The sequence below is a fragment of the Syzygium oleosum genome, unplaced genomic scaffold, assembly GCF_021117445.2.
Source record: "Syzygium oleosum isolate NSW1041296 unplaced genomic scaffold, Sole_v2.1 Sole_v2.02, whole genome shotgun sequence".
Lineage (NCBI taxonomy): Eukaryota > Viridiplantae > Streptophyta > Magnoliopsida > Myrtales > Myrtaceae > Syzygium > Syzygium oleosum.
In genome coordinates, this window is record NW_026607486.1 from 3,003,887 (window position 1) to 3,019,116 (window position 15,230).

General features: G+C 40.9%; 1 protein-coding gene across 1 annotated transcript; it reads left to right on the plus strand.

The window, feature by feature from the left end:
- Positions 1-438: 438 nt before the first annotated feature.
- Positions 439-14,676, plus strand: LOC115684725 (uncharacterized). Its single transcript, XM_056309010.1, has 10 exons — positions 439-525; positions 596-658; positions 6,028-6,408; positions 6,511-6,570; positions 6,721-6,792; positions 6,922-7,053; positions 7,211-7,327; positions 8,839-8,913; positions 12,752-12,812; positions 13,911-14,676. Exons 1-10 carry the CDS (start codon positions 439-441, stop codon positions 14,504-14,506), a joined length of 1,644 nt encoding a protein of 547 aa, XP_056164985.1. The 3' UTR covers positions 14,507-14,676.
- Positions 14,677-15,230: the final 554 nt, after the last annotated feature.

Consider the following 15,230-nt stretch of genomic DNA (forward strand, 5'->3'; position numbering starts at 1 on the left):
GGGTATACTAGTTTAGGGTTTTACCCTCCATTTGTCACATGTGTACCGGTTTGTGAATTTTCGTGGCATTAATTCAATTTAACGGAAGGTAAATTCATCACAAGTGCACCAGTTTAAGATTTTTTGTGTTCAAAAAATTAGTTTTCGGTAAATTTATCATGGATATACCAGTTTGGAATTTTTGATGATCAAAAAATTAATTAAGGGTAAATTTGTCATAGGTGTACCAGTGTGGGGTTTTTTTGTGGTATTAACCCAAAAATAAATGATTGAAAATTCGATGCTCAAAAGATAGGTAGGTGAAATTGAAGAAAGCGAAGAGAGAAAAGAAGTAAACAAAAAGTAGAAAAAAGAAAAGAAAAGAAGAGAAACTCAACTCACCAACCCAAGAATTAAAAAAAGGCGCGAGATTAAAAGAACAGTGTAAATTCAGAAGAGATGACAAAAGCTCGTCTTCCTCGCTCTCGCTCTCGCTCGCTCGCCCTCATCTTTTCCTTTTTCGCCTTCGCTTGCGAAACTGCTCAGGTATGATCTTGCATTTCCTCGCACTGCCTGCCTTTGATTCTCATCTGGATTCTTACGATTTCGATTGCAGCTCCGTGAGGCTGGGATCACGTCATTGTGTACTACGATGACCTTCTCCAACAAATCGGACACGGTGATTGCGCGGCTGAAAGGCAAGGCGCTGTTACTATGACGGCGCATCGGGAAAAAGGCATTGGTTGCCTTGAAAGTCTTGCCGGATGCCGAGGTAAATCAAGCGCTTGCGGTCTATTGGCTTTTGAGAGGAGATGGATCGGATGATCTTGGTCTATCGGCTTTTGAGAGGCGATGGATTCGATGATCTTGTTGATTATTGCTGTGTGTGTGTGTGTGTTATTTCCGTTGACAAGTCTCAACCTGCCTTTCTTGGCATACTTGTAATGAAATGGATTAAACGCTTGATGCTTCACCCAGATCGTCTAAGATTGCTATAGTAATGAATTCTGAAGTAGCTCCACTTGTAATGTTGCGGAAGCCAAGCGATCGAACAATAAAATTGACAAAAATAAGAAAATAAATCGGGCATCAGATTTACGTGGTTCGATCGTAGTGACTTATGTCCACGGGGAGAGCTACACGGAATTTCACTATAGATCAAGCGATACAGCGAAAATTACAACTACGCTCAAGTCACTCAAACACTCTCGATGTTTTCCAAGCCCCAATTACACCTAATAACTCAAACAATATTTAATCTCATAATTCTTCACGAAATAATCTCTCAATCTCATGAGGGAATTATACACAAATCTTATTACAAGATTTACTCGCTAAAAATACTTGAATTCTTGAATGTAATTTTTTCGAAGAAAGACTTCACTGCACGAAGACCAGCACCGCCACAGCCACGGAACATCAAGCACTCACGTTAGCAGCGCTTCGGAGAATCTTCTCGTGACAACCATAACACACCCTATGTTCCAACGAAAGAAAGGAAGAGCAGCCCACATTCATTAGTGGGTCTACACGGTCAACCTTTTCCACTTGGAACAGAATGCCACCACGGAAAAAGGACACTTTTTGAAAAAATACGCTTTCCATTCTTGACCTTTGACTTATATATACACGGATAATCTAGGTAGGAAACTTTGGTCGGTGACTTCATCAGGAAAGAGGAAAGAATATTTTCTTTCTTTCTGCTTTTCTGTTCCATCGTCAAACGAGAATTCTATATTTCCACGGCAAACGTCTGCATATAATCAATTTCGGATGTTCCTTTAATAAATCTTGAGTCGGATTTCATTCAACGGGTTCAAATTCGAGACATATTTTAATAAATAAAGAGATGGGGATTGCTTAATCCAGAATTTTACAGATTAGCTGCTAAGCTCCTTCTCCTTTGTTTCGCTCTCGCAGTAGATCCATTAGTCCCTGTTGTAATATTAACGAACGCAAAAGCTAACCTGGATCTTGCAAATTAAATTAATGCGAAAATCGCCAGAGAAATAAATTACGAACGATAACAAACGCTCAAGATTTACGTGATTCGATCTGACGTATCGGTACTTATATTTACGGGGAGAGCCGGCGATACATAATTCATTGATAATCGAAGAATCAAAATTTACGATTTAGATTACATTCAAATCTTAAGTATTTACAAATAAAAAATTTGAACGGAGATAATACTCAGCAGCATAAATGCATTTCCATGTGTTCTGTTGGCCCGTAGCCTGTCCTTGTCTCTTGAATTATAGCCGCACGGGACTCGTCCTCTTTTGCCGTTTTACAAAGGGCCCGCACGAAGCTGTCATCTAGAGGGTCTCGTTTTTTCGGCCGCACGAACGTGAACACGGTGACTTGTGTAGTGAATTTTACGTTCAAATGAGTTATTTATTTATAAACACTTGGAGTTTGGATTTGATTTATGTATGTAAAACATTCGAGTATGCGAATGAACGATTGTAAATTTTGATTCTTCGATTAATAGTGGATTATGTGCCGTTAGCTCTCCCCATGGATATAGATACGTCAGACCGAACCACGTAAATATTAGGTATCTTTTATTGTTCATCGCTTATTTTTCCGACGATTTTCACATTGGCATAAATTGCAAGATCAGGGTTAGCTTCCGTGATTGTTAATATTACAACGAGATATGTTTATAAGCCTGTTTGACTAGAGTCAACTGTTCGCCAAAGTAAAGGTTTCATTTTATAACTTTTTCGTGGTGAATAGTTTACATGATTACTTTTTGATCTTATACACCAGTTAACAAAACAAGAGTCCACCGCTGGTTTGAGACCTAACTCGCCGGCCGCGCGGACACCTCGGTTATCAAAAAAAAAAAAAACAAGAGTCGGATCAATGAACTAGTTGAATTAGCTAAAGATGCAAGAACGCACCTATTACTGAAATACCATAGGAAGTGCGGAACCGTCTTTCCTTTCTTTTGAGTTTATGACTTAATCTAATAATTTAAAAGAGGTTCCAGGAAAGCAAGTATTTTTCGGCCTAAAGTCAATTCTCCTTTTTTTTTGTTCTAGAAATGTACTTTTCATTTCAAACAAAACATTACAAATTGGATACAATGCTTACATTAGAATGATAAATAAAAGAAGATTCTAATAATACAATATTTTTAACTCTAGACGGGAGACTGTGGAAAAGAAAAGAGGATGTTGTGCCTATTTGATTAAAAGAAGTGCATGAACAGCTCCATTATTGGGTCTACGGGTTCAAGCCAAGCTCCAACCTGAATTGTGTTGAAGTAGGAAGCTAAATCTGCAAGAAAAAGGCTGAATACTCCAAGGGCAAAGACCCTTTTATTTGATGATATCAATTAAGACCTTGTAATTGCTTTCAAAAATCTCTTTTAGGATGCCAAGGGATTGAGCATAACTGCAGGCAAGAAGGAGAGTCGCTCCTTCCACTTCCATCGGCGAGTTCTAACATCCTTTCCTTGTCCAAGCTTGGACTATTGAGCTGCTGGCCAATCGTGCAATGGTACCTATGGCTCCTTTGTTATCTTTCCACACACCATCTACATTAAATTTCAGCCCTCGATCTGATAGGAGCCATGAGTCTATCCATTCCTCAATAGAACCGACTCCTGAACTTGTTGCGACTGTGTTCTCTTCCCCGAACTTGTCTGAAAATTCCATGAACTCATATAAAACCAACTTAATTGCCTGGAAAGAATTTGGAATAGCTTGATTATGTAATATGACATTCCTATGACACCACATTCTAGTACATAGAATCGCTGCATAAATGGTGAAGAGTTTGCAATCGAAGTCCACTTTCTATACCCGAGGTAAAGGAAATGATCCTATGGTGATGTGAAGTTTCGAGCATATTAGATGATATCCCATGGACTCTGTCTTCATAAAATCTAGGCCAAAGGGCATGTTGTGAATAGATGGACTGAAGTTTCTTATGACTTGCCACACAACAGGTAGGAAGGATTTGGAATGTGAAATAACTTACCCAGGTCAGCTCTACAGGGCAAAACATTAGCCGTTGTCCTCCAAAACATCGTCTTGTGCCTCTCATGAACTCTAGCTTTCCAAATGTTGTTCCGAATCCAGAGTTAGGGCCATTCTTTGTACATGACTTGATGAGCTTATAAGCGGATTTAGCCGTAAAAATTCCATCTATAGCTGGCTGCTAGATCATTTTATCCACCCAAATGGATGTTGGAACATGAATATGAAGAATGGCTCGGATTGAGGTTGGGTAAAACATCTGAGTTAGACCGTTGACATCCCATGTACTTTTCATCGGGATAAAGAAGCTTGCTAAGTTCTTTGCTTTAAAATAGGATCGGGATCAATAAAAGAAGGTGGATGATTTGGTATGGGTGGAATCCAAGGGTGATTACCGACCTCAATTGACTTACCATTCCCTACCTGATAAAGAGTGCCCAGTTTGAGTATTTCTCTGGTGTCCATCATTGCCTTCCGTAACTGAGACGTTGATGCCTTAACCTCACGTTCCCAAAATTGGATTTCGAAGATATTTTCCCTCAAGGACTCGAACTCTTAATCTGCTGTGAAAATTTCAAATAAGGACATAAAATGTCCTCATTTTCTCAAATAAGGGCTTGAGTGGCCAAATGGTCTCAAATAAGGATTTCTGGCTAGCCGGCCAACATGTGACTACGGCGAATTCTAAGTATATGTTTTTTAAAATTTTTTGATGTTTCTTTTCTTTTCTTTTCTTTTTTCCCTCCGTCCCTCGCTAAATCTGGCAAGGGCGGTGTTAGGCAAGGGTTGCCCTCACCTAGCGAGTGAGAGCCACCCTTGCCTGGGCTGATGAGGGCGAGGGCAACCCTTGCCCAACGCCGGTGAGGGTGGCCCTTGCTTGAGTCCGGCGATCTCTGTTGGACATCGACGAGGCCTGACGATGACCGGCAGAGGGAAGAGGGAAAATACCCTTCAGCCGGCAAGGTCAGGCTCTTTTTAGATACTGATATGGCCACTTCATGCCATTATTTGATAAAATGAGGATACTTCATATCATTATTTGAAATAAAGTCCGCTTCAAATCATTATTTGAAAAAATTAAGACGCTTCTAGTCTTTAATTGAAATTTTTCCTAATTTGCCCCCGTCTTAGTCCCCAACGGAGTTTGAGGATCGAAGTATGATTGAAACCCTTGGTTTGCCTAAAACCAGGTGCAACGCGATTCGCGGTCCGCTTCCCACACGGGGAACCCCCCACCCCGCTCGCGCCTCCTCTTCGTCCCCGACAAATTCACGAACCTACCCGCCCCATCTTTTTGACTTTTTCCCTTTCTATTCATCGTTTCCTCTCCGGTCCCGTTTCCATCCATCTTACGCGATTTGATGCACTGCTCGTTCTTATTGTACAGGCAAATCTTTGACCCTTTCGTTAGTATTTGTACAATCAAATTATCCAATCATTAGGATTGCGGACATTGTTAAATTGACAATTTTACCTAGTTAAATGAACGGAAATTTACAAACACGGTGCAAGATCAAAAAATTGAGAAAGAGAGAGGGGGGAGGGTGTCACTGTATCCGAAAATAAACATGTAAACACCCGTCAGCATGTGTTGGTAGGCGATCTGCGCTAGGGTCTCCCGAAAACCCGGTCGAGGTCTCGCCTGCCCACCAAGAGAGGAGCACTACTCGCTTTGGTTGAGATGTACTATCGACCTCGAGTTCTGGAATTCCGGACGGATTGAGTAGCTCTTGCTCGAGCCAAACATTCTGTATTAGATGGAGAATCCTTAAGGTGGTCCATAAATTAACCTTTTTCGATTGTCTTACGTACGAAAGAATTCGGAACTCGGACATGCGGGTCGTTAAAATAAAATAAGAAACGCATGGTTGCCGTCTCATCTCAGCAGTTCAGAACGAAGGGAGGAGGCATTTGTCTACTTTACCGTCCCATTTCTTCGAATTCTGGATAGCATTTTTAAATACCAAGCAGGCATTTGTCTGCTCTTTGGTCGATAAGAGAAGATTGTGGTCTCGGTGCATTCGATAACAGCGCCAGTTCCCACGCTCTTCCTTAGTCCACCACTTCGCCCCCCCCCCCCTCTCTCTGTCTCAATCCAACGCGCGCACAGCTCGAAGATCGTGGGCAGGCCTGTCCTCCGCCGTCGCCGTCGCCGCCGCAATCCCCCAACCCATCAGAAGCTCCAACCTCCTCCTCTCGCGCAACCCACCTGCCTCCCTCACTCTTCTCATTCCTTCGCTCCCTCGCTCTCCAGAAACTGCACGCGGGGCCCGATCAGACACCGGCCTCGCGCGCCGCCGAGAGATTGGTGCGGGAGTGGTCGGTGCGGTTCACCTACCTCGCCGCCGCCGCCGCCGCGATGTCCGGCTTCGGGATTACGTTCGTGACCGTCATGGCCGTCATGGCTGTTTCTTACAGATTCGCGTGGCAAATGGAGGCAAAAAACCGTGAATCCGATCCTTTTCTTCATTTCTCTCCTTTTCCATAGAAATCGATTCTAATGCAAGCTTGGCCTTTTCTTCCCGCTTTAATTTTGCAGGGAGGGCAGGTGCCTTTGTCTGAGATGTTCGGTGCATTCGCTCTCTCTGTGGGCGCCGCTGTAAGTTTCATATTCAGCTTTAAAGAAACAAGAATTGAAAATCTGCTTCTGGGTTCGTAAAGCATGACGAGGAAGTAAAAAGTTGAGATTCTTGATTAATGTTTTCGGTGCTGAAATCGAGAACTGAGCTTCTTGCATTCTGACTTGCAGGTGGTCATGGTGTTCTGGGCAAGATGGGCTCACAGAGCTCTCTGGCATGCGTCTCCGTGGCCCATGCACGAGGTCCCTCTCTCTCTCTCTCTCTCTCTCTCTGTCTCTCTCTCTGTCTCTGTCTCTGTTTCTCTCTCTCTTGCTCGCTCCTTTGCCGAAAGAAATTGATCCAAGTTTCGATGGTAATTCAATTGAATGCAGCCTGACAATCGGCCGAGAGGCGGCGAGCTCGACGACGTTTTCGCCATAATCAACGCCGTTCCCGCGATCGCTCTTCTCTCCTACGGCTTCTTCCACAAGGGCCTCGTCGTTCCCGGACTCCGCTTCGGTGCTGTAAGTGCCGGAATCTCACCTAACTCCTCCTTCTTCTAACTGTTTAATTATCGCTTATTAATTACCGTCGTTGTCATCAGTTGGGATTTCTTTTTATGATTTGGGGATTATTCGCCGATGTTTTGACCCCTCTGACTTCGCTCGATCGATAAATCAGGGCCTCGGGATCACGGTGTTCAGGATGGCGTACACGTTCGTCCATGATGGTCTCGTCCACAGGAGATTCCCCGTGGGCCCCATCGCCTACTTCAGAAGAGTCGCTGCAGCCCACCAGGTAAACCTATATGGGAAATCAGTGCTGCGCTTGTTATACAGACTCGTTGTTACTGGAATACCAAAGAATGTTGGCTTTTCTAGTGTTGATTAACAAGTTAACCGTCATTTTCAAGTCTGGAAAAAAGTGCCATGCTAGCAGAAGATGCTTTTTCGCACAACTTAATAATTCATTGCATCATAGATGTCTTTTTTTTGGTCGAAATTGCATAGTAGAATTTGCGTTCAGCAAGAAGTTGACTATTTTCAGGTAAAAGGTAAACTCAGACACAGTTTTTGGATAACAGCACATTGTGGAAAGACAGGTAAAGAGGGAATTTGGTGAAATTATTGAAACTTGAAAGAAATGAAACTTTTTTGAGTTAATACAGAACACATTCACACAACCAGCTTCATGCACAATTTTCCCGATAAATTAATAATTAAATGCGTTTTTCTCGAGATTACTTACAGGTGCATTGCATGTTTCAGTTTTATTTTTTTCCTCAAGAGTTCTGTACTTGATACTATCATCATGCTTTTTACCTTGGGGGATATTTTCAGTAGCTAGGACATGATGGGCAAGCTTTTCTTTGCAGCAACATTTATCGCATCCTTATTTTTCCCCATCAAGTTGATTAAAACTTGGATTATGGTATTAGTGTTATGGATTGAAAATTATTTGGAAACATTAGTTAGCCATCTTGCTGCCTCTGAATGACTTTGTACTGTCAAAAAAGCAGCTAAAAGCATCTGATTAGTAAGTAGATTTGACAAGATGCATGCTTATCTTGAAGTGTTTCATTATGCTTTCATTTCACTAATATTTTAGGACGGGTAATACATCAAATACATTCATGCTTTGTCTTTTGTTTATCCAGTGTTCTTCTACTTACCATAAAACCAAAATAAAGTTCGTTCAATGTTCTTTCGTAGCTTGTTGGTATTTGTAGCTCATTCTTCAGCTGATAACTTTTGCATTTGATTGGGTTGAACTTGTCTGTCATATTCACTTTTAACATCTATTTCTTTCTTCACAAAGTTTAAATGTCAAATAAGAATCCTCTTGGTCATCTTTGTCGAACTTCTGTTGATGGTTATATGAGCAATCATGAGTTATTATATAGTTAGAAAGTTTCAAAGGCTGTATCCATTTGGGGTACAAGTCTATTGTCATTATCTCAATATCTAATGCACGATCTCTTTTACCAGGGATGTGAAGAAATTTTAAGTGCCGATGTTCCACTTGTGATACTAGATTTGTCATGTTTGATATTTGAGGATATTGCAAACTCCGAGGACTCGAAAGGCCCTAGAGTCCTTTTTTGTGCTGCCTAGACTTCAACACTCTGAACCCCTATTACTGATTGGACTTGATGGAGCTTGATCTGTGCACTCGATAATCTTAGCTTGAATTTCATGTATAATCTTGTTTCTTCAGAAGTTGTGCAATGTCTCTTTGTTCTTATTCTGATATATATGATCTGTCTGAACTTTGTAAATTATATCTAAGATTGTTCTTTTTGTCTGTAGGATCCCAAGATGAAAAAGGCTGCTCCACCCCCTTCGAACGGTCACAAATGTGGCAGTCGCAAGCAAAAGGAAGAGGTATTCTTCCGATCTTTCCATATTTATACACTGAAAAATGCATAAGCATTTTCCTTTTTTGAGTGCTCTCTTTGACATGTAAAGCATTGCTATGTTATGATATTTGTGAAAGTTGGTTAATAAATAGTATCAATCACCCTAAATATTGAAATTTAACTCATTAAAAACAAATTACCCACACTTATTGAGAAAAAAATTTCCCTAACTATTGAAATTTTCTTGTCAAAAACAAATTACCTGTACTTGTCGAGAAAAAATTATCCTAATTATTGAAATCTCATTAAATGCATTCATGTATAGATTAGTGAGAAGAAGTCTTGCCATGAAAGGTTCTATTGCAATCCGTTCTTGGGGAGATACAGTACTTTTGGGATAACTTTGTCGAGAGAAAAGGAAAAGCTTAGTGCCAAAGAGGGATCATAATAATTATCATGCAGTTATAATAATATGAAAGAAAAGAAGGAAGAAAGGGCAAAACCATTTTGCAAGTGGTTGTTTTCCCTTGATGTAAATTCTGGGAAAAAGGACATTAACAGTGTCACACTTTTTATAGGCGCTCACTTTGATACCGTAACTTTTAAAGAGATCATTTAAGTGTTATAATTTCTGAAAATCGATCACCGGATTTTCGGTTCGGACCATATTCGGTTCGGTTCTCATTTCAGTTCGGTTCGAACACTCACCCTAATGGTTCGTTTCGGTTCGGATTCCACAAAAAACTGAACTAAACCGAATCATTGACGCCCCTATTAAAATGTACTTCAATACCACAACACTAAGGTTCTATGTATAAAAATGAAAAAAGTGGGAGGGGGCATTGTCACGACCGACTTCCCGCTTTTTATCGATACATGCTAAAAAGGGGGTTTCGCTTGGTACGCGCTAAGTCTAGGTTCGGGACTTAACTCGGGCTCTCCCAAGCCCATACCATATCGCGACTTAGGGTTTAAGTTTTTAACATGCAAGTGGTTTATATCAAGGAGTCGCCACTAATCGATTTGGGGTGGGTCGATTAGAAACCTAAATAAGGTGATGGGAGAATCACCCTATTCCTACGAACCAGAGATTAACTGAGTTCGGAGACTTGGTTACACTAGTTGGATAACTAATGCCCTTTCGGTACCTTTTTACCCTGTTAATTTTTGAAAACGTTTGTCAGGCAATTTGGATTGATTTTAGGACCTTTCTCCTAACATGTGAGGTGATCAAACGAGTGCATAATCATAAACGATCAGCAGTCAAGATAGACATGCAGCCTTAGGTTCTAATCCTAATTAAGTCAGATGAAATTCAAAACACAACAATTCATGCAATTGTATTAAAAACATGCATAATAACACAACGGTAATAAAAATAACATGCAAAAACACCGCATAATCATATAGGCTTGTCTGATTTAAATAAGACAATAACATATATAATAATACAACAATAAATTAAAATATTTACATATACCACAAAATTTTTAAAAAAAGATCTTTTCTTTTTTTAAAAAAAAAATTGATTTTTTTTTTCGAAAAAAAAAAAAATAATAATACGGAAGGAGAAAGAAAAGAAAAGAAAGAAAGAAGAAAGAAGAAGAAAAAAAAATTAAAATTTTTTTATTTTTAAAATTTTTTAAAAAAAGTAAAATAAAACCGGGTCGGGTCGCGGATCCGATCGGTTCGATCCGACCCAGGTCAACGGATCCGACCCAGGGGGTTGACCCGGGTCGGTCGGACCGACCCGGGTCAACGGATCCGACCCAGGGCGTTGACCCGGGTCGGGTCAGCTGAACTGGGTCGATCGGACCGACCCGGGTCAACGGATCCGACCCCGGGCGTTGACCCGGGTCGGGTCAGCTGAACCGGGTCAGGCCGATCCCACAGGCGCGGACGCCGGAGAAACGAAAATCGGTCTCTCGCCGGCCAACCCAGATCGACACCGGCCTAAAATTGGCTTCTGGGAACACCACCAAGCCTCGCCCCGCACCTGGGTCGGCGTTCGACTGCCGTTCGTCGGCCGGCGACCAAATTAAAAACCGGCCTCTTTGAGGCATTTTGTCAAACAGATGGCATGCGTGACCGAAATAAACGATTTTCAACCTACCTCGGGGATCCGGCGCACTTCGACGACTTACCCTACCTTCGACGGTGACACACAGATCGTGTGGGACGACGGTATGGGCCGGGATTCGCGCGAAACGGCCGGCGCGAGTCCCGGCCAAACCGAGCCAAAAACAGGGGAAAACAGGGGGTGTCTTGGCCGTGAGGACTCACCAGTTGGCGACGATTCTGAGGGGCTTCCGGCTGCTCTGTGGGCGATGACGAGGCTAATAGGACCTGCAAAACACACAAACCTGTCCTCTTTCTCTGTCTTTTCTCTTTATTCTCTCTCTGTTTCTCTCGGTCTCTCTCTGTTTCTCTCCCTGTTTCTCTCTCTGAATTCTCTCTCTGAATTGGCCGACCCTTCTCTCTCTTTCTCTCTGGCTTTTATAGCCGGCGACGAGGCGTCTCTCTGCTCCGTCGCGTCGACATGACGACGGCCTGCACCGGCCTTTTACAACCCATCTTAAGTTTCAAGGTTTGAACTCTTTAGCATTCCCCTTCCCAATTATGGAAAATTCTCCTTAGGAAATAGTCTCTTGCCTTGATTTCGCTCCGCCTTCTCTATTTAATCGGAAAAAAAGTAGTCTTCGTTCACTAAAAGGCACCTTTAGATATTTTCAAGGTCATGCCAAAAGTTAACTCTTCTTCATTGTACCAATTTTTAAATGTTATTCAAGTATTGACCATGTCACTATGTTCCATCATTAGTAACTCCTTTCTTCACAAGTCAAATAAAGATCAGATGATTATTTTTACTTTTTCCTGACTAAGTGGGCCGTTAGGCCCGCTACTGACCTTGGTCTTCCAGAACGATGTTTGAAACAATAAAATCTTCACTTGTGCTTTGATAAACAATGGAATAGATGGCTTGGTTTCTATACTTGATCAATAGACATCGTAAGACTCTCTTAACTCCTTTAGATAGTAAGTGGTTGTCATCTCTTTGTTCCTGTCATCAGCATACCTTTTTTCCCTGATGAAGAAACTTTGGAGTTATTTGATTTGAGGAAAGAATTTCAGTTTCCATTTTTGTTTATGAGAGAATATCTATGGTAAGTGAAAATACAAACCAAATGTCTCATATTCTTTATTCCACTATAATTTATGAAAGAGTCTTTTCCTTGGTATTCACTATGTGTTTCGTTTGAAAAGGAGAAGACTGGAAATATCAACAATTTATTTTCAGTAACTTTAACTTGGAAAACAATTACCTTATTATCGTTTACGAATTAATTTCCAAGCGTTGTCAAAGCGTTTCTTGGTTTTTGTTCTCAAATGGAAGTGAAAACATAAAACTGTGAGTTCTAAGGAATAAAAAGTGCCTAAATTTTTTGAAGAATTATAACTTTGGGGTATCTAACCAAATGACACCTCAATTGTTTTCTTAACCAAAAGATCCACAGCCTGCTGACTTTGATATAAGGTATTGAAGATCATACTTTTAAGTTCTCTTTACACTGACAATGCTACCTTTATATTTTTATTATACTATTAAGGTATCTCAATGTGGATTTGAAAATGTTTACTTGATCATACAAATCAGAACTGCTATTAAGGACACAGATATTTTGTGAAAACGAAACATAACTGGTACCTGATTAGTGAGATAATTATTCTCGTGGGGTACCTAATAGATTCTTGAACAAATTAATCCATTATAAGGGTATCATCTCATCATTATTTGCTCTGTTTGGCAATTTAAAAAAATTGTGGCCTTACCGTTGTTTCTGTAACTCATGAAAAATTTTCAGATGGCTATTGGAGAAGGAAAGCATCAGCGAGTCAAATCATTGGTTTTACTAGCCTTACTTGGTGAGACTCTGATTTGCGAACCGTCTTCCTCTTATGTAGTTTTTCCGGTTAATCTAGGGGAAAAAGGAGGCTTTCAATGTTCTCACTGGATTTAATCCCGATACCATTTGGGAAACTACCTGGAATTGGACCACTTTTTTTCATTCCTTTTAGTTCTGTAATCGCTTTGTCATGAGGTGATCCCATTGATAGATCCCGATTGAGTGGCGAAATTGAGTGTTAGTAATGAACTGTTATTGTCCTTTGCGACCAATTTTCAGATAGAAAAAAACAGCATGGGCACCAAAGGGGTGGCAATATATCATTTATGTATTGAAAACATCATACATGTCCTAGAGTCTTTGCGATGATCAATAAATCATTTAGCTGAAACCTCTGCTTTGACTATGTTGCAATTCGCATTGTGATCCCATTGGCTGTTGGTTAAAATAGAAGATTTTTCCTCCACATCAAAGTTCAATTTCAAACATTGAATAAGTAGCATGTGTCATCTGCATCATTTTTCTTTTATTGACTCTCCAGCAATACTAACACTCTATTAAAGAATGTGGTTGTCCTGTGGCCTAGCATAAGTGTCCAATTGGTCGTTTCGTCTTCTTTTTTAGAGACGCTATATATAAATTATGAATGTCCAAAGTAGATTCCTTACCAAATAGCAACGACAGAGAAAGATTGATAATGGGAAAAAGGTCATGGGAACACCAGAACTGAAATCAGCTTCTGCAAGCTGTTCCTGGATCCCAGCTATATATCTTCTTTCTGAGGTGCTTGATGTGAGGATATGACACTGAATTATTACTGTTTCAGTCAGATGCGACGTCACCATATCCTCCAGAGATTGTACTCACAGTTCTCAATAGCTTTGTAGATATGCTGTTTTAGATTTCAGTTATATCTGCGCATCAAGCAGAATGTTGACATGTCTAGTTATTCTGAGTTTGCGATAGTTCACTACTGTCATCTGGGTGAGGCTTTTTTTTCCCCATCTGACAGCACCCTAATTTTAGATGATCTGTTTAGGAATGCCTGATCGAATGTGTGATCTCATAGTGCTAACTTCACTTTATCTGTTTTTTAATTTGTGATCTGGACAAGCAGGAGGACGCAATGTTGTTGCTTCAGCGAGTTCTACGCTAGTCTTTGAAAATACTTGCTCGATACCGATATTTCCATCGCTGATTCCCGCGGATGGGTCGACAAAAATTAACAATAGCACCAGTCTTAGTGCAATTGGTCCAAATCATGAACTGTCAGTCCCTTTGCCTGATGGTTGGTCGGGCATTGCCATTTTCAGTACTGGATGCATTTCAGATGGATTGGGCACTCGCAATTGCACCACTGGTAACTGCAAAGGAAGAGATTGTACTGCAGAGGACAGTCCGGTTGCAACAGGTCTTGGCATTTCTGGTGACAGTTATACTATGTCCACAGATATGGGGTATAATGTTGGACTTACAGTTAGTCCCATGTGTGCTGGCTGTGACTGCCCGTCTGCAAGCTGCAAAGCGCAGTTGGAGAGCTGCCCGCATGATCTAAGGGTATTCAACGAAGGAACTGTGGTTGCCTGCAAGCCAGGTAGCGGGCTACATTTCTCTGAGCATCAATGCACTATCCCAGGTGATTACAGCACTTCCAAAGTGAGCATTACATGTTCATTAAAGAACGTTGCTATGAAGATCGAAATAACGTGCTAGTATTTTTTAAACACACAAACATACGTTGAACGACGTGTGAGAGACTGCATTCTGGAATTTTGTTGATAGTATTATAAAGACGGCTTTGGAATCTTGAGCTGCAACTGTGATCTGCTGCATACTTGAACTGCTTATGAAGTTTTACAGAAATACAGGAGACTTGAACACCATGGCTCCTGTGAGCGATTTGGCTCCTTGTTACTTGTTGTACCTTGGCCATGCTCTATGCTTTTGAACTCGAACCTCTTCAACCTACAAGAAACTTAGCATCCTTTGGAATAAAGAGCGATATTCCTATGAATACTTACCCTAGTTTAGAAAATTGATATTCTAAGCACTATTATAGACTATAACTGGGCACTTGGACAAGTGGATTACATTTAATATTGAGTAAGAGTCTGCGACACCATAGATCAATTTTGCATATCAGTGTTAGAATGATGAGGCTAACTTCTGAGAATTGCAAACTTCTGAGAATTGCAATCTACTTTACGTAAAGAGAGAAGAAAAGACAACTACAAAACCCAGCGGAAACCTCTACTATGCTTGTGCTACGGTGAAAAATGTCTATACCAGTACACGGATGAACTGAGTAGGGAGAGCATTAACGATCCTATGCTGTCATAGAAGCAGTCATTAGGTACGCAGCCTAGTCAGCAAAGTCACTCACAAAAGCCGACTAGTTAGTTATCTATTTATAAAGGTATTTTGGCCAAAAAAGAAG

Coding starts and splice junctions, on each gene's coding strand:
- LOC115684725 (XM_056309010.1), top strand. CDS start 439: ATGACAAAAGCTCGTCTTCCTCGCTCTCGCTCTCGCTCGCTCGCCCTC. Junction 6,409..6,510: donor GATTCGCGTGGCAAATGGAG/GCAAAAAACCGT, acceptor TTAATTTTGCAG/GGAGGGCAGGTGCCTTTGTC. Junction 12,813..13,910: donor GGTTTTACTAGCCTTACTTG/GTGAGACTCTGA, acceptor CTGGACAAGCAG/GAGGACGCAATGTTGTTGCT.